General features: G+C 47.0%; 1 protein-coding gene and 1 pseudogene across 3 annotated transcripts in view; both read right to left on the bottom strand.

The window, feature by feature from the left end:
- The window catches only part of MYO5B (myosin VB), a 366,352-nt gene extending 346,150 nt beyond the window's left edge, over positions 1 to 20,202 (bottom strand). For 2 of the 3 annotated variants that reach the window (XM_057526676.1, XM_057526679.1), the window contains exon 1: positions 19,848 to 20,201. In XM_057526676.1, coding sequence (XP_057382659.1) covers positions 19,848 to 19,874 — 27 coding nt within the window. In that variant the 5' untranslated portion in view covers positions 19,875 to 20,201. Of the gene's footprint in view, positions 1 to 19,847 lie in introns of all 3 variants that reach the window. The other variant, XM_057526678.1, reaches the window with a different exon arrangement.
- Positions 7,486 to 8,128, bottom strand: LOC103017433 (cofilin-1-like; annotated as a pseudogene).
- Positions 20,203 to 26,760: the final 6,558 nt, after the last annotated feature.

The following is a 26,760-nucleotide window of genomic DNA, read 5'->3' as shown; positions in this document are numbered from 1 at the left end:
ACGGACCAGAATCTAGTTAAGGAAGACAAGCCAACAAAAGAGCCAGGTATTGAAAAGCACAAAGAGAAAAATAAAACAGGGTAATGGATTGAGTGGGTGACAGAGAAGGAGTCTGGGGACCTGACTCAGCAGAGGCTTGAATGATGAGAAGCCACCAGCGCAAAGACCTGGGAGAGAACATCAATGGAGAAGGACAAGGGCAAAGGCACTGAGGTGGCAAGAAGCCTGCAGTGTTCAATGAACAAACTAGGAGGAGGCCAGCAGGGATGGAACCAGCCAGTGAGGAAGACGGAACACTAATGCATCAGGACAAGCGGGAACCAGATTATGTATAGTGCCCTGTAGGCAGGCCTAGCAAGGGGTTGGATTTTCTTCCAAAAGCAAACAGAAACAGCTGGATGGTTTCGAGCAAAGGAGTGACAGATTCCAAGCGACATTTTACAAAAATGACCTGACTACTGTGTGGAGAACAGACTGGAAGGAGAGAGAGGAAAAAGCAGGGAAGCCAGTTAGGAGACTGTTGCCACTACCCAGGCCAGAGACCTGGGGGTTGCACAGGTCAGTAGTGAGGGGGTGAAAAGTGAGGCTCCAGGTTCTGTTTGGAAGTTGAGTCAACAGGACCTGCAGACAGACTGGGTATTGAGGGGAAGATGCCTGGATCTGGGGCCTAAGGATTAAACCCTGGAGGATTAACTGGATCATGCCACTTACTGGAACACGGGAGAGCATGGGGAGAAAAAGGAATAGCAACAAACAACTTTGCTCCTAAGGGTCTTTCATTCTGAGATAGTCACTTTTGGAAATTCGTACTTCCAGGTTGAACAATTTCACTCTCTGAGTGGGTCAGAAAAAAATCTGGAAGAGGTAGCATTGTTATTTTTTAAACATACAGGTTGGGACTCAAGAGATTGACACTTTCACAGAATCTTAGAGCAGGAAGAAACGCAAGAGATCTGGTCCTACTCCCTTCATGCAGCAAGTGAGGAAACCGAGGTCCAGAGAGATACGTGACACTGTCTCACTTGGGCAGGTCATCGTAAGTGCCACTATTTAGTGGCAGTTCGTGTCACATAAGACATTACTCCAAGCGGAGAGTCCCGTGCTCTCTCCATCACACCACACTGGTCTCTGTGCCTCTCACCATAGATATTTCTCTTTCAGTTGCTTATACAAATGCCTCACACAGGGTGCTAGTGATTTGCCTGATGCAGACATGCTGCGACACCAGAAGACATCTGACCTCAGACAGCAGGCCCTTTTCCTAGAAGAAGATGCCCCATGCCAGGGCTCCTGTCAAGTGACAAGCAGAGTGACGGCCAGAGGAGTCAGAAGGCAGCCAGCCATGCCAGCCACGCCACATCAGCACGTCTTTGATCTGTCACTAGTAGGAGCTAAATCAGCAGCTTCCAGAGCATTATAAGAAACTGACATCTAAAAAAGGCAAACCAGGTCCCAGCCAGCCTCTCAGGGGATTTGACCCCGCTTTGCTACAAGCTGCCTTTCTTCTAGGACTGACCAGAGCAATATTCTCTGCAAAGGGGTCCACAGAGCACCAGCCCAGCCCATGACAGAGCCCACACTGTGCCCACCTACCTCGACTTTCACACTCCCCCTCCACCTTGATCGCCCTTCCTCTGATCTCCTTCATTCATTCTCACCGCTTTCCTGTATGCCTCCAAACCTGCAACCTACACACAGCTTCCTCCTAAAAGAAAGGTAACAGGTGGTCCTCTCACACTGCGTTTCTACCTCCCACCCACCAGTGAATCACCACCACCGAAACATGGAACTAAAGCACATTTTAAACTATTTTGTACTGAATCAATTAAAGCTTTATATTTCTCATTCTTAGAATAAATTCAAGTGAGTTGGAAACCTACTTCTCTACGAGAAACAAAAATCAGAAAACAAATTTCTTTAGGTTTCCTTTTATAGATGAGTGGAATCGCAAGTGGTTTACTCCTTCCTTCCTTTTACTGTTTATTTGTAATTATTCCTTCTCACCTTAGTTTTATATTTTTCCTTCCCAAGAAGCAGTCATTGCTAGCCACCTTTCAAGGTGGGCAAGAAGTTAAGGGCGTATGGGTCAAATTCCCATTCTAAGGCACCCCCCATGGCATCCCTTGCTGGATGGTGCCCAGCCTGCTAAGATACCTGCAGAGAGGAAGCCCTCACTTCCACACAAGGCAGCCCATTCCACTACTGGGGGCCATGTGCTTCTGGACCCCGAGCTCAGCTCACCTCCCTGCACATACCCATTGATGATCACTATGATCCTCAGATGAACTCAGAGAGGAAACACACGAACTCCACATGACAGCCCTATACATTTCAGGATTATATCTCCTTTTTTCTGGCCTCTATGCCTGGGGCCCCCCAGCTGTTCTTCACGTGCCATAGTTTCCAGGCGCTTTTCTCTTCTAGGCAGCTCCCTCTAGCTCTATTTTTAGAGATCCCTTAAAAATATGTCATCAACATCAGAACATAGGGGAGTCACATCCTGGGGGCGGTGAGGAAGCTTGATTCTAAAGTCAATAATAAAGCAAAGATCACGCAGTACCAAAATCACCTTCGAACATCTCTCACACTGTCCATCACCGTGAGATGCTTCAAGAGGCTCACTTCGCTTCTTCAGGGCCTCTCACTTCGAGAGGCTCCGAGCTGCCTCGGGAAACAGATTCCCTCCTTCCATCTCACCCTCGCCCCAACGCACATCCTCATTAAGCAGGGTGATGACTCACACAACGGATTTTTTTTTTTGTTTTCCAGTTGGTTGGTTTCTTGGCAATTGGTTGCCTTTGCCCACACACAATGCTGAATACCTGATATTTCGGTGTATCCACGAGCCAGATCCACCCAAGCTCTAGGATGGCGTCACCATTACTCAGTCCTCTTCAAAGGACATCTGTTTTCTCACGCCTTCAAATTCATCCTCCCCTCCACACCTCGTCCTCAATCCAGGCCGATACTTCATGATGGCCAACCAAGAGCCGCCCCTGGCACAGTTCACACAAAGAACTCTGCAAAACTTCCATTCTGAACACTCACTATTGTAAATCGTTGTCTTGATAAGAAAGAGGTTGTAGAGAGGTTAATGGGATAGCAATCTCACTGCAGTACGTAAAATCCATAGCCTTTTCTAAAGGCTGCAACAATTTAAGAAACTACAGTTTTTTGCCTAGAAGACAATTGTGCACTCTTATGATCATCGTTTATCATCCCAGGTGAAAAAGTTATTGGCACAGGTTTCTTGCCTGTATTTCTGGTTATGTTTGAATCACCTTAAGTCAAGTTAGTGCACCAGCACCAGACAAACCATAGTTAACACTTATTTGTTAAGGTTAAAAGTACTATTTTATAAGGGAGATGATGAACACCAAGCTTTGAAAAAACTTCATATGATACCCACTTAAAACAACGTGAAAAGAGTAAAACTAAAACAGTTACATAAATCAAGATAATCCACGTTTTATGGATACAAGTTGGTGCTCAATTAACTTTGTTCTCAGGAATAAGCTGCAAAGGCTCGGCTCAGTGTTAGAGGCAGCTCTGAAAAGATTCATGCAAATACTCTTCCATACTCTGGGTAACACTGTATCTTTATGCTCTAAAAAGAAGAGTACAATAAACATACCCTTATAACAGCTTATAAACATTTTGTTTGTTTGGATTTTATATACTCTCATCTTCGCCTTCCTCCTCAGATGGCATGGTAATTTATGGGAATCATTCTTTGACATCACTATTTGATGTTTTCCCCATCTTTATTAAAAGGCTACACAAACCAAACTTCAGCCCTGTCCTTTCCCATCCAGTCAGCTGGTTGGATGTCCCCTACATCCAACCAGCTGTCCTACCTGCAGACTTGAGCCCCTGAGGCTGGAGGGAGGAAAAGCAGTCTTCCAAGCGGACAAATGGGGCTCCCATTCCAGTGAGCTCTGAGAAGACAGAGCTCAGAGAAGGAACAGCTCTGGAGGCTGGAAGCCCCCGGGTGATGCGATTCTGAGCTTCATCACCACCCAATGAAGTGTGGTTCTGGGGCAGGGGGCAGATATGCCCTTCCCCACGCTAAGAGGCAGGAGACAGAAGGGCCCATTGAGGGACTGACAGGAGGGAAGAGGTGAGACTTCCTCCTAAACCGCTGTCTTAAGAGCTGCCATGACAGCCCAAGAACCTCAACAACTTCCTGCTACACGAGGGTCACGTCCTACCACTCTTGTCCTCTTGGTAAGACACTTCCTTCATTCACTACTCCTGGATGGCACTTATTACATGGAATATAATTGTAAGTTAATGAGGACCATGCCTTATGTGCCTCTTACATCCAGTGCTGTGCCTGACATCAAGAAGAGTCTCAAATACTTGTATCAGTTCCATAATACTGCCCAACCAATTGAGACCAAGAATGGAAGACATTTCAGCTGCGGGCGAGGGCAATTCTGGCCATGACGATGGGCTGAAAATGGACATCTCCACAGAATAAAGCTTCAGACTCAGAGTTCACAGCCCAAACTGGCACAGAGTAGCATCAGTGCTACTTCCCACTTGTGTAACGCTGTTGAACCAGAAAGTGTATGACTGAAAACGATCAAACTTCCCATCTCAGTGCCATGAACTCAAATTCTAACCATTGTTTACCACAGCGAATAACTGAAAAATTATAATTTCTTAAGGTGCCCTGTAAATTCACAGAAAAAACCGGAGATGCATAAACATAGCTCATCAGGAAATTGCAACCACTGAGCCCCCCTGGCAAAGCACAAGAAACGTTAAGGTGAGATTTCAAATTCCAGCGTTAAGCCAAGAGTTGACTTACTGAGTGAGATAAAGTGGAAAACAATTATAGCCTAACTAATTATTTGGCTGGCACTTAGCTACATCGTTTTAGATATAGGCTACAGTTCCAGGGCTGCTGGAGTTATTTACAGCCCTGGACACATTATTCTGTGGCCAGCATTTAAGGCAGTTTCTGATTTCTGCGATGGTTCACATTGCGACTTGAGCACAGTTCATACTGATACCCTTAGCGTCTGCCCCATTCAGTAAGGGCTCTCTACATGGCTGAGTGTTGTGTAACCCTAGCAGCCTGGCAGTGGTTTCATACTGCCGGTCAGATTTCAGGGATATTAATGCAGTGGGCAATCCCTAGAGCTTTTATTAAGGATGCATTACAGAAGGTTAAGGAATGTGAGGCAAGGGAGGAGGGAGGAAGTGGAGGAAGTAGAGGAAGCACCTGGAGAAAAAGAAGATGTAGAATACTTTTAGGGGAGGAGATGCACAAAATCCAAAAAGGAAAAAAACGTCTATTATTGGACTACTGTAATAGCAGATGTTAAAGCCCATATCCCAGCATTGTTTTTAGGGTCTAATAGCAGGTCAGATGTGGAAACCACCACCAGAAACCAAGGCCGGGACTGACAATAGTCAAAAACCAGATTAGAAACTCAAGCAGAAGGATACAAGTACCACAAATAGCCATGACCTAGCAAAAAACAAAACCAGTCCCAGGCTCAATCCCCCAAATCCTACTCTACAGGGATGAGAGGCAGCATCTACAGTTTTGTTAGTTCTCTGGGTCATTCCGGCACCTGTAAGTGGGAAAACCATAGCTCTAGTGCCTGTAACATCCACAGCCTCTTCTGAGGGAGACTCATGGTTCCCAGTGATGATCCATCTTCAGAAGCCCCTTGGACCAGGTGTACCTGCCTAGGAACAGCCAATCAAGAGTCTGCTTTCTACAAAAGCTTTAAAGCTTTTGTCATTAGTGACACAGGAATAACAGCAGATAGTACAGCCAATCTAAACTGGAACTGGAGATTCAGAAAGGGGTGTTTACCCAAGACAGAGGTAAGAAGACAGGGAAAAGGGCAGAGCCAAGAGTAACTGAGTCACATTAATGGCACTGGCGTGGAAGGAAATGCATCCCTGCTGCTGACAGGGTAACCTGGTCCCTAAAGTCTCAGAAAGGGTGAGCATCTTTCTGGTACCCTAATACTGTGCTGATCTCTTAGGCCAGGCTGCTCAGATCAGCTAAGCCTGGTTCCTAAGAGAGCATCCTTAGAGTAGAGCCTACATCTTGAAGTGCCCTTGCAACCAAAATAGCCTAGTACGCCAAGTGCCAGGAAGAGCAATAGATAGATATAGACATCCGCCAAGTGCCAGGGAGAGCAAAAGATAGATACAGGCATCCTGTTAGTGGTGTCAAGGTGGGATGCTCCTCCCAGTACAATCGGGGGCGTCCCACAATTTTAAGCTATAGAACAGTTAGGTGTGGAGTGCTAGGGTTGAAGATTTGAGATGATAGGTGGTCCACAAAGCCAGAACTTTAAGACTCCTTTTGTTCTTTCCTTCCCCACACCTGAAAGAGGAAAAGCATGTGCACAGCCCTAGAGCTTCTCCACCAATGCTGGTGAATGAGAGGACCCAATCCAAGGCTGGCCACCCACATGCAGGAGTTGGAACCAGTGAATCAGCACCCACAGCAACCTTCCCAGCCCTTCAGGCTCTCACCCCACACTGTCCTGCACTGGACTGTGGTTTCCCAAGGACAAGACCTTCTCCTAGCAACAGGATTAGCACCAACTAATACAGTTCACGTGTTCTCATTTTATCTCATCAACAAGCCTCTGAGGGCTGTACCAGCTTCTTACCCCTGTTTTACAGATAAATGAAGCCTAGAAGTTGAGCAACTGTCTAAGGCCACACAGCTGGTAAATGCTGGTGCGGGGGGTGGCGGGGGGTGGTACGAGGGTGACAGACAGGACACCAATACTCAAAACCCAGGTCTATCGAGTCTAAAGGTTATACTCTTGACCACCATATTTTCCCTGCCCTTTTTTCTCCAGAGTTGTTTTAATTGTGGTATAATACACATAGTTTACTATCCTCATCATTTTTAAATGTACAGTTCGGTGGCATTAAGCACATTCACATTGTTGTGCAGCTATCACCACCAGGCATCTCCAGAACTTCTCATCTTGCAAAACTGAAATTCCGCATCCATTTAAACAACTCTCTACTCTCCCCTCCCTCCCACAACCGCCATTCTGCTTTGTCTCTATGAATTTGACTCCTGTAGATACCTTCGTAAGTGGAATTATACAATATTTGTCATGTTATAACTGGCTTATTTCACTTGGCATAATGTCCTCAAGGTTCATCAATGTTTAGCATGTGTCAGAATGTCCTTCTTTCCTTTGTTTTTTGTTTGTTTATAATTGAAGGTCCCTTACTAGTCCTGCTTTCACAACCAGGGGAAAAAGGGAAGGGGAACCAGGCGGCACAGGGAGGGGTCATCTCTACAACACTGCATTTATATACAGAACTAAACACACAAGGACAGAGTCACTATTGCTATTAGAAGTTGGCAGCATGGGAAAGGGAAGGAACAGATGGGGAACTGGGGTGTTAAAAAAAAAAATACAGTGCTCCTTCCCCCAGGCATACCCCTGTTTGAGCTTAATCTGCTTCAACCCAAGAAGAAGATCAAAAGCAGTTTGGGAAGGCCAGAATCTTCAGGGACGGAGGGAGGAGGATGGTCCAGGAGGTGGGGAGGCTGTTTGGCAACTTGAGTGAAGGGATTGCCCGCCCCCTGCTGGGATCCCCCCAGCCCCTCTGGTATGGCAGGAAGGGGGCAGCCTGCAACCCCCGTGGGCAGGTCTGGGGTTTGCCCTCCAGAGAGATGAAGAGGCTGGCCCCCAGCTTCTCTGCCAGAGTGCAGTGGTCCTTGACCTCCTCGTAGCAGTTTGCTTCTAACTCATGCTTGATCCCCATCAGCTTCTCCTCGATGGCATCCTTGGAGCTGGCATAGATCATTTTGCTCTTCAGGGGTGCAGACTCAGGGGCCCAGGCCTCCTTCTTGCTCTCCTTGGTCTCACAGGCTGCATCACAGAGGGCGTAGTGGCAGTCCTTGTGTGGCAGCACCTTGACAAGGACAGGGGTCGTCTGCGGTCTGGCCCATATCACCTACCAGCATCCCCTCACCCTCCTCCAGGAAGAGGCTCTTCGTGTCCTCGCTCAGGCAGAAGAGCACCGCCTTCTTGCGCTTCTTCACATCCTCTGGTGAAGAAGACTTACGCACCTTCATGTCATTGAACACTTTGATGACAACAGAGACAGCCACACTGGACACCACGTTTCTACAAGTGAAAGGGCGATAGCGAGGAGAGCCAGAAACGACAGGAGTCACTGCAGCCAGTGCTGGGATCCGACTGAACCAACGTCCTTCCTTTCTAAGGCTGAATAATATTCCTTTGTATGGATGTACCCCGTTTCGTTTATCCATCCATTCATGATGAACACTGGGTTGCTTCCTCCTTTTGGCAATTGCAAATAATACTGCTCTGCCTTCCTTTCTTATCCTGCCTGATGCATAGCAGGGGTAAGAAGGTACAAAGAGCATCCTTCGGGACTTCTCTGGTGGCGCAGTGGTTGAGAATCCGTGGGCCAATGCAGGGGACACGGGTTCGAGCCCTGGTCCGGGAAGACCCCACATGCCGTGGAGCAACTAAGCCCGCGAGCCACAACTACTGAAGCCTGCGCGCCTAGAGCCCATGCTCCGCAACAAGAGAAGCCACCGCAATGCGAAGCCCGCACGCCGCAACGAAGAGTAGTCCCCACTCGCCGCACCCAGAGAAAGCCCACGTGCAGCAACGAAGACCCAACGCAGCCAAAAATTTTTTTAATTTAAAAAAAAAGATCATCCTTCCATCTACTTTCAAAAGAGCATTTTAGGAAATTAGGTGGAATGGGCTTTCCATTTGATTCTTAAATCAGTAAGTATTTATTAATGTTATTATACTTGTCATAACACTGAGGCAACTATATGCCATGTAATAAGTTAACATACATATATATTTAAATGGGACTATAAATCGGTGTTACTATAAAATTTGGTGAGCCCTTAAGTTTTTAACCAAACAAACCAGAACTGCTACATTCAAATGAGTATTTTTCTGACGGCCTGGGAGGCTCGACCCTGATTGACCGCTGAGAGCATCTGAAGCCCGACTACCTCTCCCGCTAGTAAGAGGCCATGCACCACTGTCCTCAGTACCTGCAAGTCACACTTTGCCTGTAACAGAAATATAAGTCAGCGAATTCCTACCTTACTCAACCAGCTTAGTTCTTTGAATAACTCTTGGATGTTTCCAGAAAAGAAAGCATATGTATACAAAGTAAAATGACCATTAAAAAAGCAAGCAGCTTGACAGCAAAGAAACACTAGTTTGTGGCTAAGGAGACATTCATTTTCCTTAGTTCACAACTAAACATTAGCTCTCATTAGCAAGTGTAAGCAAATTAAGAATTTGATTAAATCTGATGAGACAAGATAAAGCAACTTATCTCCTTTTAATGTACAAATACCCCCTTAATACTTATTCATACAACAAATGAACCACTGGACTGGAAGAACTCAAGGTCAAAGACTACTTTGCAGGGATGGGCTCTGCCTCACGCACAGGCTGTGACACACATCACTACAGGCAGAAAGTGCTCTCTACAGGTGTTGGCCGAGCGATGAACATAAAAGATGGTCTGAATCTTCAGATGAAAACTATGAGTACTATTATTGTTCCTGTGGGAGAGAAGACGACTGAAACAAACTCCATCCGATTTTTCCTCCCTGATTCACTGTTGCCGGCTTTGTTCGATCTCACATGAAGGATGGAGTCCGTATTCACCCCCACCTAATCATGCAAATATCCATGAGTCTTGATGAGATTGTTAATAAAAACTTGAGTTAAGTGAAAAAAAAAATGATTATGCTTTTAATGTAAATGATAACCTTAGGAAGGTAAGAGCAAAAAACTACATATGTGATCAAAATTGTGTGAAATTAGGATATTCCAAAACAAGGCAGTTACATTAGCGTTCATATCCACAAATGTTGCTTTGCTGTTAACCCACGTTCATACCTTGTGCCAAGCCTTTGTGCACAATAATAAAAAAGAAAAACAACATTTAATTATCTCCTGACAGGGGCTCCACATTCCATAGATTTAGGCAAGTGCCAGAAGATACAGATGGGCTTTCCACCAGGTACTCTAAGCCAAAATGGCAGATAACATGACAGTACATGCAGTTCCTTGGTGAAAAAAGGGCTTTCCTCGAAGGGCTACAGCCTGGAAACAGGAAGGGAGTACAGGTGGTCTTTAAACCAGTTCAAGGGCATTTACTGAGTCCCTACAGTACACAAAATCCTATCTTGGGAAAAGTGAGGGATGTGAGCAGAAGATTCAACCTACATCTTCAAACGAGAGCAGCTGTGCAAATATACACACCCAACCATCAACCGCACACAGAGAAACACATTCTAAAATTACCTACAATCTCAAAGCTTTTTTAAATTTGGCTTTGTACCTCACCCTATTTTCTGCACAATCACCTTTCTTTAATATGTAATTGATGAAGCACAGCAATAAAATGAATACCCGCGAACCCGTCAGGAAATCTAGCAGTCCGCTAACAGCGCTGTTCCCACTCCTGCTCCCCCGCCAGCCCCACCCTCCCCGGATACCTACTATTCTAGTTGCCTTTTCCCTCATTCCCTGGTTTTTACTCACTTTATCACATGTATATCCTTCACCAATACTGTTCATTTTGGTGATTTCAGAAATTCATAAATATGGTGTCAATTCTGTGTGGATTCCTCTCTAAAGCACCTTAAGTGATACCTAAGCTGGGCATCATATGAAGTCAGGTAATATGTTCCGAGCATGCATCTTATCATTGGTGGGACTGCACTGGGGTCTGGGTGGGCAGTTAGCAAAAGGAAATTAAACCAGAGTCTAAACTGAAAGGCCAGGGCACACAAAAGATAGTTGAATACAGCACAATTTACCAATTCAAATATTTTACCTTTTCATCTACCCCATAAATACACAGTATCCAGGTCACGATACAGTAGAACTGACATCCTACTGCCCAGTACCTTTTTTCTCGTGGAGTCTCTAAGCCAGGGGACCTGAATTGCTTAGTGCTGAAGAGATTATAAGCCAAGTCTTTGAATTCCATGCAGAAGGCATCTGGGTATTCTCGTTCCTTTTAGGATTTCATGCCACTACACGTTTGAGTTTTATAATGGCAAAAGCTCTACAGGAAAATCGTTAAGTATCTTTCCTGATGGGCCTCTTCATTCCTCCCCAAACTTCAGCAAAGGAGAGAAAAGCCTACAGGGGCCATGTCACTATTAGAATTGTTCAAAGGAGAGTAATAATGTATAGGCCCTTGAATAAACTTTAAGAGGAACATGATATGCCATTAACTCGGAGCTCAGATACATAAGCTTGATCATTCCCACAACAAATTATCAAGATATACCAGTGCTCACCTACACCAGGACCCAGACAACTTGAGGACCTCCTCCTCATATCAAACCTAAAATGCTCCTGCTTGGAGGAGCTTCTAAAGTGCTTTGACAAAGTCCCTGATAAGAACCTAAAGTTGTAATAGGCAATGGTCTGGGTCCTGGGTATCCTCCTGTAAGGCTCTGCCCTCATATGCTGGAGGAAGGGGCCTTGTCTCTGATGGTCAAGCTGACATCCTGAGTGAAGGTGAGCTCATTTCCCAAACACCTGTCCAGCCAATGGGCAGTGAGCAGGGCACACCCATAAATGTGAAAACCTTCAGCTAAGTGGGCAGATGGGAGAGAGCTTCCAGGAGTCTCAGACCCGCTTCCCTGATCTTAGCTCAGAAAGGGAACGAAACGCCCAATCAGACATCAAGCAGGATAGGAAAGAAGATGCTTCAGAGAGAGATGGAGACAGGGAAAGTGCTGGAAAGCAGACCAGTGCCCTGGGATGAAAGGAGGGCTAGATTTAAAATCAAATAATTTTACACTGCTTGAGTTTCATGTACACCTTTTGATAGTTATATTTACCCCTTTTTGAAGATGTGACCCTCTTTCGGGGCTTACGTGGCCTAAGGAGAGCCAAAAACAAGGGTTCTGCCTACATGTGGGGCAGTTTTAAGAAGCACCAGGCTGTCTAGGGGCTGCGTGTGGTGGTGGAAGGCAAAGCAGCAGATCCCCGAGGGAAGAACTATGGGTCAGACCATCTGCCCTTTTTCTGTACTCAGAGACTTTCCTTTCTCCTTCCTCCCGGCTGCTGGCGGGCAGGGCAGTGCTGGTAGAAAGGACGCTCCATGTTAGGGCCTCTTTTATGCACCAATGATGTTCCAGACCGACCATCACTGGGACAGAACCTCGTGGAAGGCAGCAGAGTGGTCAGACAAGGAGTGTGGCTTTGGGCAAGTAAGGCAGAGGTCCGTCGTTTGTAAATGAGGATGATGGGGGTGCCTACATCATAGTGTTATTATTAAATGGGTGAACATACAGCTCTTAGAAATGACCTGGCTCAAAAGCAGTTAATAAACGGTACCTATCATAACCAGTGCTTTTCCAATTGTAGGGCTCAGAGATGCGTAAGCTCCAAACAAGCGAAGGTGAAAACTCATGCCAAGGTGCCTTATTTAAAATATGTATTTGTAACATTTTATCCTGAACATTCTGGTTTCCACGACTTCCTATGTCTAAAAATATAATCATTTAGTGAGCAAAAACAGAGTTATAATGTCTTAACAGAGGAAATACAAAGAAAACTACAAATGAACACACCAAGCATATGAAAAGATGCTCAACCCTCCAGTGAAAGTCAACTTTAAACAAAAATAAACCGTTCAGTGTCTGTTTAAAAAGAGGAAACAATGACCAGTGTCCGGGAGGGGTGAAGAAACAGACCAGTTCTTTTCTGGAGACTACTGGCCTTATCGATGAAGACTCATAAAAGTGCATGCCAGGAATTCCACCTTGGGGAATTTATCCTAAAAATACTGAAAGGTTCCAAGAATGTTCTGCAAACATTTTTCACAATATCAAAAAATTGGAACCAATTAAATGTTCACCAAAATGGGAATGGTTAAAAACATTACAGCACAAACATACAGTGCCCTAATATGCAGCCATTAAAATGGTAAAATTGCCTTTATATGCTACAGGGAGAAAAAAGCCATAGTAGATTAAGATTTAAAATAAAAAATAGGATCATGCCATACATATAAGTATATACTGCATCATGCGTAAGTCTAAAGCAGTACTGCCCAACAGAAATGAGGCAAACTACATGTGGAATTTTAAATTTTCTAGTAGCCACATTATATCCAAAATATTATTTGAACATTTAATCAACATAAAAAAGCATAAGTGAGATATCTTACATTCATTTTTTGTGCTCAATCTTGGAAATCTGGCGTGTACTCATCCCAGTTTAGGCCAGCCTCACCTCAAGTGCTCAACAGTCACGTGTGGTTACCCTACTGGACACTGGGCGCTAGTCTAGTATACATCGGTGGTTAACAGGAGCTGTCTGGGAATGGGATTACAGAGCCTTTGCCCTTCTTGCATTGTATGAATGGTTTCAACAATCACTTGTATTAACAAAAAAATAATAAAAGAACATGGTGAAAAATTGTTTTAATTTTCCTTTAAAGCTCTAATAGGAGACCGGGAAGCACAGCTTAAATTTCAAGCTTCTTTCAAACTGCTCTTTCTCCTTCCCCAGGGAGCCGTGGGGGATAGCAGCCTTTTCCCCCATGCCTTGGTTGTCTATTGCTCAGATAGTTATGGATTTGTAGCAATTCTTCCCTTTCTCTCTCGCCAAGTCCCCTGATGACCAAGGGGATGGCAGGAGAGGGTTAGGAGAAAAGGCCACCATCCAGCACCACGACTGAAGGGGGACATAAGCTGATGAACAGTTGCCAGGTGCATACGGTATGCCAGACACTGCGCTAGGCAGGCACTTCCCGTATGTCAGATCACATACTCCTCCAATAACCTTAGAATGCAGGTACCATGCCAATTTTCCAGATTAAGCAATCAAGGCTCAGAAAGTATCTGCTCCGAAGTGTCACAGAGTTGATAATGTGTAACGGCACTACCCGGTACGGTCCACAGCAAGATCATGACCAAAGAGGCCAGACTGCCCATGCCAAGGTCCTGATCTCATCTTTATTAAAATCATGCTGTAAGACAACTGCATTTCTTAGAGGAAAGCAAATACCCAGGCATCTTTTATTTGCAAGAACCCCAGAACCCATTTCTCCTCTAAGCTCGTTCATATATCCTCAGATGTAAATATTTCCACTTAGACAAACCATTGTCACCCCCACCTCAACGTGTCACAATCTTTGCCCCATCTCAACTTCTTTATTTATCCTTGCCCCATCTCAACTTCTTTACTTCTGTCCATCCTCAAGCTGGAAACTTCAAGGTCATATATGACTCTTCTTCCCTTGCCCGCATAATCAAACATTTGAGGTTCCAGGCTCAGTCATCTCTAAATGACTATTTAAAAAACAGTAATAAGCACACCTAGCACCCAGATCTTAGTTTCTAAATACCAGTCTTCGAGAAAAGGAAACTGACAGACATCACCTTAACCAAGGGATCAAAGTGACACCAGCAGTAAATGAGACACGGATATCACAAATCTCCTGAGATGGTGCACTGAGGAAGGCACATCGCTTCTGTGCCACAAATTCATAACCTCCATCTAAGCACGGGAAAACATCAGACAAACCCAAATTGAGGTTCATGCGACAAAATAACTGACCAATACTCTCAAATTGCCAAGGTCAAAAGGAGAAACTGAAACTGAGGAACTGTCGCCCATCAGAGGAGACGAGGCAGCTGTGATGCTAAACGCAGTGTGGACTCCTGCACGGGCTCCCGGCCCCGGGAAGCTCAGTAGTGCAAAAACTGGTGAAATTCCCATCAGGCTTGAGGACAAGTCAATACTGTTGTACAAATGTTCGTCTCCTGGTTTCAGTGATTGCACTCTACTTATGAGGTGTTAACATCACGGGAATCTGGAAATATATAACAGGAACTCTGCTATTTTTGCAACTTTTCTGTAAGGCTAAGATTTTCGTAAGAGTTTTAAAATACTACTGTAGTTACTACTCATGGCTGTCCATGCTTAAACTCACTCTACCGTCTCCTACTAACAGTGCCCTTCTCAGTCTCCAGGTGTATTCAAAGCCTATTCATTCTTCCGGGCCCACTCATGTCCCATTGCCCACCTGACCGATGGTTCTATAGAACGGCTGTAACTATGAGTATCTGCTCTCCGCTCGTGGCACGTGGGTCATGTTGGATTGTTAGTTAACTTTGTGTATTTAGGTTTTATTGTCCAATGACGATGCAAAATGTGCTTGTGTAGACAGGTACATCAGGGCACACATGCTCCGCTCACTTTAAAATGGGCTGCTTTTTACTGTGGTTTTTGGGAAGCTACTGAATTACAAAACAGAGGTCAACTAGTATTTCAAACCCATCCAAGTTTACCCTGACAATCCTGTACCGATAGTGACAAATACTCTATCACTTAGGGAGGGCAGTAGGTGGACTTATATATTATAAGCAGTATAGTTTACAGCTAACTTGTACCACAGAAAATGACAGTATCAAAACACATACACACACACGCCAGAATTTAAAATGTCTATTTAGTTTCGACTCAGAGGGACCTTGGCCCTCCAACAGCAAGAGAATGCTATCTCTCTGTTGAACAAAATAAGCACAATAATATACTTAGACTCCAACCAGGCCTGGAGCTGTCAGAAAGCCTTCTAATGGGTGGCCATCCTGAAGCTAATGAAATGAAATATTAGGAGCACATCAACAGAAAGGAAATGGGAAGAAACTAGCAGCTGAAAAGCAAGCTCTCCCAAGAGGCCCCAGTGGAGAGACCTGGTGCACGGGAGCTCTGGGAACTGCGTGGGCCTCACCAGAGAGCCGTTCTGTTCCCAAGGTGGGGGTACTGGAAGCTACAGCTGTTACACTCCCATTGGTTAAAGGACTGTCCCCTTGGGAGACATCAATTCTCAGGCTCCAGGAACCTTTGACGGTGACACAGGTGCTGACCGCTGGGAATAAGCAAGCACCAGGCAGTGCGCTCAAGAACAGCACAGGGCAGGCGGAAGAGCGCTAACGGCGTCTGCCACCCTTGGCCTCCAGGTCCTCGCGTCTCTACCGGTGGGCACAGAGGGAACACGAGCCTCTTGCTGCCTTCCAGACTGAAACTTGGGAGAAGGCTGCATTACCTGATGCGCAGGTAAGGGACAGTTAGAGAACACCAGCCCAAGTTCTACTTTCCAAAGGATTGGCCCCAAAACAGTGCCCTTCGTAAAGGCCCCGGAGCTCAAAGCCCATCAGTGACACACAAAGGGCATGTCCACCAGTAAAGTCACCTCCTAGCAGCATTCAAAAATCCACTGCTCAGAACACCACCTATCAACTAAAAAACAACCAGGATAGGGATTATTTGAAGGTGCTGGTTTCAGCCTGGTAATTTCCCAGTCACTCTGCTGGCTAGAACCAAACCAGCATACTGAAAACCTCATTATTTGAGAGAGCAGTGTTTAAATTTTTCATCCAGAATAACCCTTGTATAGAGAAGCGTTGTATCATTCAGCCTGAAAGAGAGGTTATGTATTTTATACTTTAAAAATCAGACTATTTTCTGCATTTGTCATAATCAAGTCATGTTTACCATGCTTGCACATGTTTGGGAATCTTCCTGGGACCTGGGCTAATTTGATTTATACAATATTGTCTTTTCCTGTGGGTTGGAAGCAACGTACTAACACTTGTCACATACGTGCCATCTGTGACACGAGAGCCCATCATCAGCTCCATGTTTCTGTAAGGGTGGATGAGGCTGACTCACCTTGACATCACCCTCAAAGCCTCTGGCATTGACTCTGATTCTCTTTTCCCACTGAGAAAAACCTCAGTACAAAGAAAGTAATTTCTCAAAGGCAAGGTGTTGGGTCTTCTGAAAACAGGAGTGCCTTTGTTATGGGAAGTGACCTTTGCCAATGACTAAAATCAACTCCAAAAATAATCCACATAGCATATAAGCCTCCAGTTGGAGAGAACAGATAGACAAAGAGCAAGAAAACAGTTAACGTGGAGGGAGGAAAAGGAGAAAGTCTTTTCTTCCGCAACTGGGAATAGACTAATATACCAAATTCTTACCTGACACTATTTATAGTACTTACAGGCTAATTTATATACTTAAATAAGTGTCTCGTATTCCAGTAACAATATCTTCCTACCATGTCACTAAAGCAACAGGCATAATCAATAAAGGGCTTTAAAATTTCCATCCCACTCATAAATGCTGTGGGCATAATAGATCATTATTTCCATCATGCATAATACATTAAAAGGGCATGCCTGGATCCAGTGTTCATCACAGTAGAAAAGCCCACTAGCAAGTTAAAAATAAAAAGGAACATTGGATATTTTGATAATACACTAAGATGAACAAATCATCTCCCCCAAGAAACAAAGTGAATCTGAGTCACAGGCACGATTTCTCTGTATAATTTATGATTCATGTGTATACTGAGAATCCAGCCTAGCAAGTGGGGTGATAGTGGTTGGGAAACAACACAACTGCTTCTCGTAGTAAAGCATAAGTGTGTTCAACTCTGCCAGAAAAGTAACAGCTGCTCAAGATGCGATCTGGCTGGAAGCTACTGCGTGGGCCACAGAAGAATCTCAATTTGAGATTCATAAACCTAGAAAGGATTAAGAACTAGAAGCCCATTAACAGTGAGGTACAGTCCCTGGGCCTTAGGGAGAAATTCTAAGACTCTTTTTGGACTAAGTATGCCAAACACTCACACCAACGAAACTACTTTTTTTCTTAAGCACCTTGAGCCCCTTTCCAAGACCTTTTCCTCATGAACCCTTTTTGTCCCTATATCCATAAGTCAAGAAGAAGTACACTGGGGGACTTCCCTGGTGGTCCAGTGGATAGGACTCCGTGCTCCCAATGCAGGGAGCCCAGGTTTGATCCCTGGTTGGGGAACTAAGATCCCACATACCACAATGAAGAGCCCGCACGCCACAACGAAGACCCAGTGCAGCCCAAATAAATAATTTTTTAAAAGAAGAAAAAGAAAAAGTACACTGGAACTTTAGCTCAGACTCCCACTAACTCATCATTCCTAATAATTAACATGCAGTATACTCATTTCTAACTAAAAATCAAATTGAGTGTTTTCCCTGAAAGTTGTCTTTAAAAGCAACCCAGTGTTCTTGTTTTTCAAAATCAGGGCTCCAAAAATTAAGGGTTTATTCGATTGTCCATTAGCTTCATATAATACAGCAATTAGTTACTGTCTGATAAAGTACTTTATGATATATTGCAGGTATACTGAGTGTGCACTCAGTATACTTTGTGCACTTTAGTGTGACAAAGCTTCAGCACTCTACACTCCAGATTTTTCCCTGCCTCGCTGGTTGCCAGCCTCTCATTGAGGTTCCGGGTAACTGCTTCAGGGAAACAACTTTCAGGACTCCTCCCAAGACTCCCACGGGTAAACGGGATAGGATCCTCTTCCAAAGCCAGAAACGCCACAGTTTTCACCCCTGGCGCGAACCTCACATCCTTTCCTCCCAGAAGCTGTCTTTCATCAGCGGGCGCTGCCAGGGGACCTGGTGGGGGTGGAGCAGGTGCACCAGGTTATGGTGACCCCGCCCCCAGCCAGGTGACACCCTCCACTGCCACCTCGCGTCTTCCCGCCTCGGCCCTGTCTCCCTCCAGGAGGAAGAAGGGATTCGAAAATTCCTCAAACGATAAGGGGTGGCCAGCCCACCCCGCTGAAGGGCTCGCCCACGCGCGGGGACAGCTCTGAGCAGTCGCCAGGTGAGGATGCGGAAGTAGCTCTTCCTCCCCCGCCGAGACCTGTTGGCCCGGGCCCAAGTCCTGGGAATTACACACCCACAACCCACACGCGCACCGCGCACCCCTCTGCAAACAAAGAGGTGGGCACGAAGCACTGTCAAACGTGTCCCGGCCACAGAGAAGAAAAACCGGCGGACGACGTGTCCGGACATCCAAAACTTATTTTTTTAAAGGGGGGGAGGGGTAGCTTAAATGCCCCTCACCCCCTCAACCACCCCTCAATGCCAAGTTGAAACCCGAGGGGGCCCGGGCGGCTGCAGCTCCGCTGTGGGCGCTTGGGGAAGCGGTGGCTGGTCTCTAACTTTAATCACAGCAACTGCTGCGGAAGCGGGGAGTCCTGCGACCGCACCTGTTCCCGACTCTAAGGAAGGAGCCCTGCGCATCCATTCTGACCTTGAGGACATCCTGGAAATCCACACTCCACCCCCGAGTCAGCATTACTCCGACCCCCTCCCGCAATGACTGAAGCCCACCGAGTGCCCACCCAGAGGGGCCGCCTCAAAATGCCCACCCGCGGCAAAGTAAGAACGCGCTTCCCTGGGCTCTCTCCAGATCGCTCGAGCATCCTTTACCCACTGCTTACCCACCCAAAAGCCGCCGCGCCCCTCTCACCAGGTTGAGTCCCCTTCTCTCCCCACCCCCAAATTGAAGAATACCCCACCCCCAAGTTCAGGGTTCCCCCTCGTTGGCACTCGAGAGGGTCGCCCTCGGGAGCTCACGCTGCAGAGCACCGAGGTGGGGTCCACGAGCAGGCGACCACCGCGGGGGGCGGTCCCCGCGCCCTAGGCTCCGAGCTGGCGGGGACACCCCCTCAGTTCGGGGACCTCAGCCGGACGGAGCCGGCACGAGCACAGCGACGGCAGAGCGTCGGGGAGCGGGGGACAGCCCTGGCCGGGGCGGGAGCCGCGGGCGGTCAGCGCGGGGCGCTCCCGGAACAGCCAAACTTTCTCCGCCACCCGAAGTTCGGGGCGCGGAGGCGGCGTCCCCCGCCGCTCCCAGCCCCGCGGAGCCGCAGGAGAAGGCGCCCCCGAGAGCCGCCCGCCCCGCAGCCCTCACCCGTACCCCGGGCCCGGCGCGGCCCGCACTCACCTGGCTGTACAGCTCGCTGACCGACATGACCCCCGCGGGCCGGGCCGAGCCCGGACCCCGTGGCCAGCGGGCGGCCCTCGCTCGTGTCCTGGGGGCGGCGGGTCCCGGCTCCTCGCGGCCCCGGCGGCTCTCAGTCCACGGCCGGCCCGTCTGGCGCCATCTTCCCGGGCTGCCCGAGAGTTTCTCGGTTCTTTTCTCTCTTCCCCGACCTGCCCCGCCGGCTTCCTGGAGGCGCCGCGGCCGGCTTGCTCTCGGCCGACGCGACCTTTACTCCCGCGGCGGCGGCGGCGGCGCAGCGGCGGCCGGGCAGGAGTGGCGGGCGGGGGAGAGGCCGCGCGGGGCCGCTCCCCGCTCAGGTATGGGAGGCGGCGCGGGAGGAAGAGGGCGGGCGCGCGTCCTGCCTGCCGGGGCGCCGCCACCGCCGCCTTTGAGCCCTGCGGGGGCCGGGCCGGCCGCGCCTCCCGCGCCCCGCGCCGCAGCTGGGTCCTCCCGGCCAGGGGCGGGGCCGCGCGAGGAGCAGGCGCCGTCCGCCCCCTGCTGGACACCGGGCGCTCTCGGGACAGGTGCGCGCCGGGTGCCGACACCTGCCGCGCGGCGCCCCCTCTCTGCGCAGACTGCGCTCTGGGAGGCTGGGCGGGGACCCATTGGAGACCAGAAAAAAAGAGGAGGAAGCACCAGAGAAGGGAGAAGAGGAATAAAAAGGAGAGATGCCTGCGGCCGAAAGGCTCCATACACTTTTCTCTGGGTTTTACGTGGGCATTAACATTTTCATTATTAAAATTCAGTTATGTGTAGACTGTTACTAAGGCGTTTTGGATATACTAAAGATTGTCTCCGCCAAACAGCTCCCTGCGCTGAAATCCTGATCAGAACGTGGGAGTCGTAACTCTTCTCCTCTTTGCGGGTTTCACCCACAGCTTCCGGCTAGGCTCCTGGCCGCCCCCATCAGAGAACTGTTTGCTTTTCTGGGAAGCCTCACATTTTCTCTCCTCTCTCTCACGCACACTCTCAATCCCTCTGCCGCTCCCTATCTCATTTACTTTTGTCGCTTCTGCCAGTGACGCTTGGCAGCTTCACTCCCTCTTCCACTTCCAACAAAAAGTAGAAATTTCAGCCAAAAAGGAAAATAATTGGCAGGAGTCAGTAAAGGGAGAGCAGGCGCTGTAGGAGGAGACACGCTCTTTTGAGGCGGCATTTGTACCTGAATGAGGGATGGCCTCTGAGAGTGGTTCTCAATCAGAACATCCATCTCTACAGTTGTTCCGGAGCTCCACTCCCTGGAAGGTGATTCTTAGACTCATCCCATTTAAGACCTTCCCACTTGGAAGGTAGGATCCCCATTTAATCCACCTGCCGCCCTTCTCAACCATGCTTCCTCAATGAGAATCACCTGGGGAGCTTTAAGAGTTCCAAGGAAGGGACCCCACTCTGAGGAACTCCTATTCACTGGTGAAGGGTGGGACCCCAGTATCTGATTTTTTTAAGTTCCTCCATAACTCTAAAGGATTGTGCTTCCAGTGTTGACAAATGCAGTGGCCAAAGCTTGGGCAACTCTTCTTGGATCTCAAAGGGAGCTCTTCATATCACTGGCAAGAGCAGAAAGGATTCCACCATCATGTCTCTCTCCCTCCGAAATCTGTCTGCGTAGTTTCCTTCCCTATATTCTGATAATTCTTTAAGTGTGGCCCCCAGGGCCATCAGCATCACCTGGGAACTTTTTAGAAAGACAAAATATGGGGCCTCACTGCAGACCTACTCAATCACAAGGGCTGGGGGTGGGGCTGGTCTTCACACCTCCTGGGGGGTTCTTCCTCCCCAGGGAGGAAACGGGGTGTCTTCACACCTCCTGGGGGGTTCTTCCCTCTCAGGCTAAGAAAGACTCCTCGCTGAGGCTCAACCCGCACCTCAGCTCCAGATCCCCTTGCCTTCACCACCATGCTCCATCATGGTCCCATCTCTCCACCAGCAACTCTCTCTCTCAGCTGCCTCTTGACTTTTCCTCTGTTCTCCTTTCTGGCTAAATAGTTGAAGTGGTAGCTTTTACTGCCCAGTCCCACGAAATTCACTGGTTCTCAACACCTTCTGCACATTGGAATCACTTTTACAAAGACAAATGCCTGGCTCCCACTCCCAGAAATTCTGATTTAATTTGTCTGGGATGCTGCCTGGGCAAAGGGATGTTTAAGAGTTTTCAGGTGGTTCTAATGACAGTCAAGGTTAAGAGTCGCTGCTTTAATTCCTTCCTTAGCTGCTCCCTCTCAGCCCCATCCTATTGAAATTGCCTTCTCCCTCTGAAGCATGCGGTGGTAACTGACTCTCCCCACATTGTTGTCCTCCCCTGTCCTCTCATTTTTCTCCTCTTGTTTTCCCAGCCTCGCTAACCACACCTTCTGCTTTCTCTTCCTGGTTCCTGAGTAAAACTGTGGCCTATTTCCCAGATCTCACCTTTCTTCTCAGCCATGCCCCCTATCTCACCTCTTACTGCAATGTTAACTCTCAAATCCAGTTCTAACCTTTAGACCCACCTTTCCACCTGCCAGAGAGGCAATGTTAGCGATCCCGCTAGGCCCTCGGACCAACCTGCGACTCATGTTACCATCCTTTCTTCCCACCCCCAACCCAGTTCCAACTTTCTGGCTTCCATCATACCTGGCACAAATTAAAAGCTGAATTCATACTGACTGAGCTGAATCACATCCTTGAGGAGTATATTACTCTTGGCCAGAGCTTTGTGGATTTCTAACCCCACAATCAGATATGGGCTTTCCCTCCTTTGAATAATAATAAAGACATTCGAAAACTTACTTTGTGCCAGGAAACTTGCCAAGTGCTTTACTTCTGTGATCTTGTCTGAGCCTCAGAGCAACCCTTTAAAGGAGGTTTGGATTTTAACTCTGTTTCACAGATGCGCAAAGTGAGGCTGGGGGGTGGGGGAAGAGGTGTTCTAGGTCAGAGAGCCAGTATTCAACCCAACTCTATCCCACGCTAGAGCCTAAGCACTTGCCAGTGGTTCCCAAACGTTAGTGGGTATCAGGATGAAGGGGATGCCAGGGGATGCTATTCCAGTTGGTCCACATGTGGGCCATGAGTCCTCATGTTTAATAAGTACCCCAGGTGGTATAGAGCTCATACTTTAAGAAACACTGCTCTGTGCTCCATGGCGTCTCAAAGTAAAGAGAAGACATCCATTGGGAGTGCCTTGGTGTCCTTCCTCCTCCTCCTTCCTGATGGGGCTTTCCATCATATACAAATGAGGAAGAACTCTGAACTTCCAAAGCATTCATCTGCACTTAAGAAGCTCCCCTCACTGCACCCTGTGTTATGTGCGTGCTAATATCCCTGGCCCCTCCTCAACACTAGGCTCTCAGGGCCTTGAAGGCAGGAACCACACCTGACCCATATTTGTATCCTCTGCACGTCCTAACACAATGCCTTGCACAAAATAGAACTCAAGAAATAGTAGGTGAATTGTGTGTTGGCTGGACCTAGTGATTTGCTTATAGCAAATAAAACATAACAAAGGTGATGATGGGACATCACTTCCATGATTAGGTTATATGACTGTGACTTTTGTCTTGCTGGAATTTTCTCTGGCTCTTCTCATATGCTTGCTCTGATGAAGCAAGCTGACATATTGTGAACTGCCCTATGGAGCGACCCATGTGGCAAGAAACTAAGGGTGGCCTCAGACCCTCGAGAAACTGAATTCTCCTAATAGCTAAGTGAGTGAGCTTGGAAACAGATTCTGCACTAGTCAAGTCTTCAGACTCGACTTGAAGAACCACAGCCCCAGCTGACACTTTGAGGGCAGCCACGTGATACACCCAGAAGCAGAGGATCCAGAAAAGCTGTGTCTAAATTAAACTGTGAGATGATAAATGTGTGTTGTTTGAAGCCACTAAGTTTGGGGGTAATTTGTTATGCAGCAATAGATGACTAATAAAATCACATACAAAAAGAGTCCTGTGATGATTGACTCACTAGCAAGAACTTCAACCTAGCAATTGCTCTCCTGCCCTTCATGGTAGGTTGGTTTCCCAAATGCTCTTACCTGCTAAGGCAGTATCTTCAAACTGGGGTTTGTGGTCCACCGGTGTATGCCAAGACTTTTCAAGGAGTTGTTACTCCGTAGTTTGTTTTAAGAAAATCAATTTCCAGATCCTAAGTGTTCATATCTAGTGGTAACTCTAAACACGACTTTGCCAGAAAACAAGCCTGAGTTGGGGGGCTCATCTCAGGTGGCCCTTCTCACTTCTTCTCCCACTTTGCAGAAGAAAACACATTTCTCAATCCTCCTGAATAGTAGGGTGGTGCTTTCCTTGGGAAGCAAAAGCCTTCGGGGCACCAAACAAAGGACAATTGGAAAACTTCCTTGTTGAGAGTGAGTGACTCTGATGAAGGGACCACACATTCTGTTCAGGTTAGGTGGTTTCCAATTCTGTTATCAACAAAATTGAAGGCGGAACTAAGCCATTGTTACCTGACAGTTTATTAAAGATAACCTTTTGATGGATCACCATGTGATTTTTGGCAACTCAGAAGGAATTCAAAGAATTAAGGGACCCTGTTCTAACAAAACTTTCTTTACCGTCTACTTTTTTATGTAAGCAAATATATAACACTTGTCTATAACAAAAATACAAATAGATTTTTGAAATTGTATAATAGCATTTGTGACCATTCATTTCAGAATAATTTTAATACTTGACCACTGCAAATTTTTAAAATATATTAATTTATATACATATTTTTGTTATAGATAAGTATTATATGGTGGTTCTTAAAGGAGTTTCTAGCATTAAAAAATGTAGAATAAGATTCTGTGGGGAAAATGGAACAGAATTCCAGGCTCAAGGTAAAAAATGAATGATTTAAAGAATTTGTGTGGTTGTTAAATGGGCAGTGGAGGGTATCAAATTGTTATGGCAGGGTCCATTGGGTTCACTTGATATAAGTTTTATTTTAAGCTGACAATATTTACGATATGCCAGAAATTACATATTTTCCAACTATTTAAACTTATTAGCAATGTTAGTTATTAACCTAAAAATGTGTGACGACATACATGGTTTTTCAAAATTCCTTTAGAGAATTTGAGAACAAGAAAGTCTGAAGCCCATGGAGCGAAGGGCATCTGCTTCCACGACCTCCCAAATTAGATCTTTTTTAGAAATTCAGGATTTAAAATGGTGTTAAGACCCTGAAGCTGTGGAACACTTTCACCTTTGCAGTTCATTCAGGGGTCACCTCCGAGTCCCGCTTAGGGCAAAGCAGACTTATTTTTCACCTGTTCTGAGTTAGCACTCAGCCTGAGTGCAGATTTAAGCCATGACTTCTGTCACTGTTTGTCAGGGAGGGAGAGTGACACAGACCCCAGCCTGGATTTCCCACCGGCCACTCCTCTGTGGGATGCAGGTGGGTGGTGATGAGGGCAGAAGCCGTGACACATGAGGATGGTTGAAGACCACTGGGGTGGTTTGATTTGGGTAAGAAAAGACTCTGGGCGCTGAGGACTGGTGAGAGATTCGGACATCAAAACTATTTTCAAACACTTGAAAATCTGTCATGTGAAAGAGGGATTAGGCTGGGTCTGGTTACTGGAGGCCAGACCACAGGGAGGAAGCGTCTGGGTGATAGATATTGTACAACCATGAAGAACAACTTCTAATAAAGACTAAGAGAGGCATCTCATGGAAAAGTGAGCTTGCTGTCCCTGGGGGAATTCAAGCAGAGGCTGGATTATCACTGCCAAGGATGCTGTAGATTCTGCCACTGGGTGGGGGTGAGCTACACCACCCCTGGGAGTCAGTGGCTGTGCCCCGGTGGCTGCCCTCCATACACCTGGCTCACGACATCAAAGTTTAGAGCTGTTGTGACAAACGCTGTATTGATAACCTCAAGCGAAGAAAACCCCCCCTGTCAAAGCTTGCTCCGTGGGAAGGTTTGATAGCAATGCTTTACAACTCAGTAAGACCGAAAGTCCTGTGTTCCCTTTAGGGGGGGTTTCATTTAAAGCTTGACTTTAATCCTAAATGGAATGAAAGGCTTTGCTTCCTACTGGGCATCCTGACTCTGCCGCAAAAGGGTTGGGTTCTTTTCTTGGGGGAAGTGGGAGAGAAAAGAGTGGAGTTTACACTTTCCCAGAACCTCCAAAACCTCTGGTCATGGCAGCTCTTGCAAGACCCAAGGGCTATTGAGTAAATAACTGTAACGACCCTCCCACTCCCTCCCCCACCCCACCCCCACCTCCAGGATGGAGTGACCCATCTATTGGAGTTTGGATGGAGAGGAAACAGGAGAAAAATGAGGTGGTGTGGCTCTGAGTAAACACAATGTAACCACCTGCATGCCCACAGGCTATAACCCCCCCCTAACGTAACCCTGAGACTCTAGTCCTCCAATCACTGCCCATCTCACTGTCACTTGCTCTCAAGTAAGCAGCTACAGGATCCCTTTCCGGAGGATTCCCAGGGACATGTATAGTTTAGCCCTAGCATCTTGCGCCCTCTTCTGGACACTTTTCCCAACGGCTAGTTTTATTTTTGCTTTTTCTCTCATTTTCAATATTCCATAATTTTCTGATCTTCCAAAGTCATAACTGGAAGATCCTTAAAGAGATCAATATCCAACCTTCTCATCTGACAAATGAAAAAACTGAGGCTCCCAGAGGAGACAGACCTGCCCAAAGTCACACTGCTGATTGGTGGCTGAGCTGCTCTTGGCCTGGACATTTCTGGGAAGAACTAGGAAGTGGATAGGGGTTCACGAGTCCTGCTTGAGTAGCAGAGAATTTCACTCACAATCTCCACCCACTTGCCTTGTTCACAAAGCATACCCTTCACCCCCTCTCACCTGTTAATAAAATTGAACCATTAAACCGAGATCTCACTGTGAGGCTCAAGTTTCTGTCTGA

Source organism: Balaenoptera acutorostrata, chromosome 13, assembly GCF_949987535.1.
Source record: "Balaenoptera acutorostrata chromosome 13, mBalAcu1.1, whole genome shotgun sequence".
NCBI lineage: Eukaryota > Metazoa > Chordata > Mammalia > Artiodactyla > Balaenopteridae > Balaenoptera > Balaenoptera acutorostrata.
The sequence above is the reverse complement of the archived record's forward strand: the minus strand, read 5'-3'. Positions and strand labels throughout refer to the sequence as shown.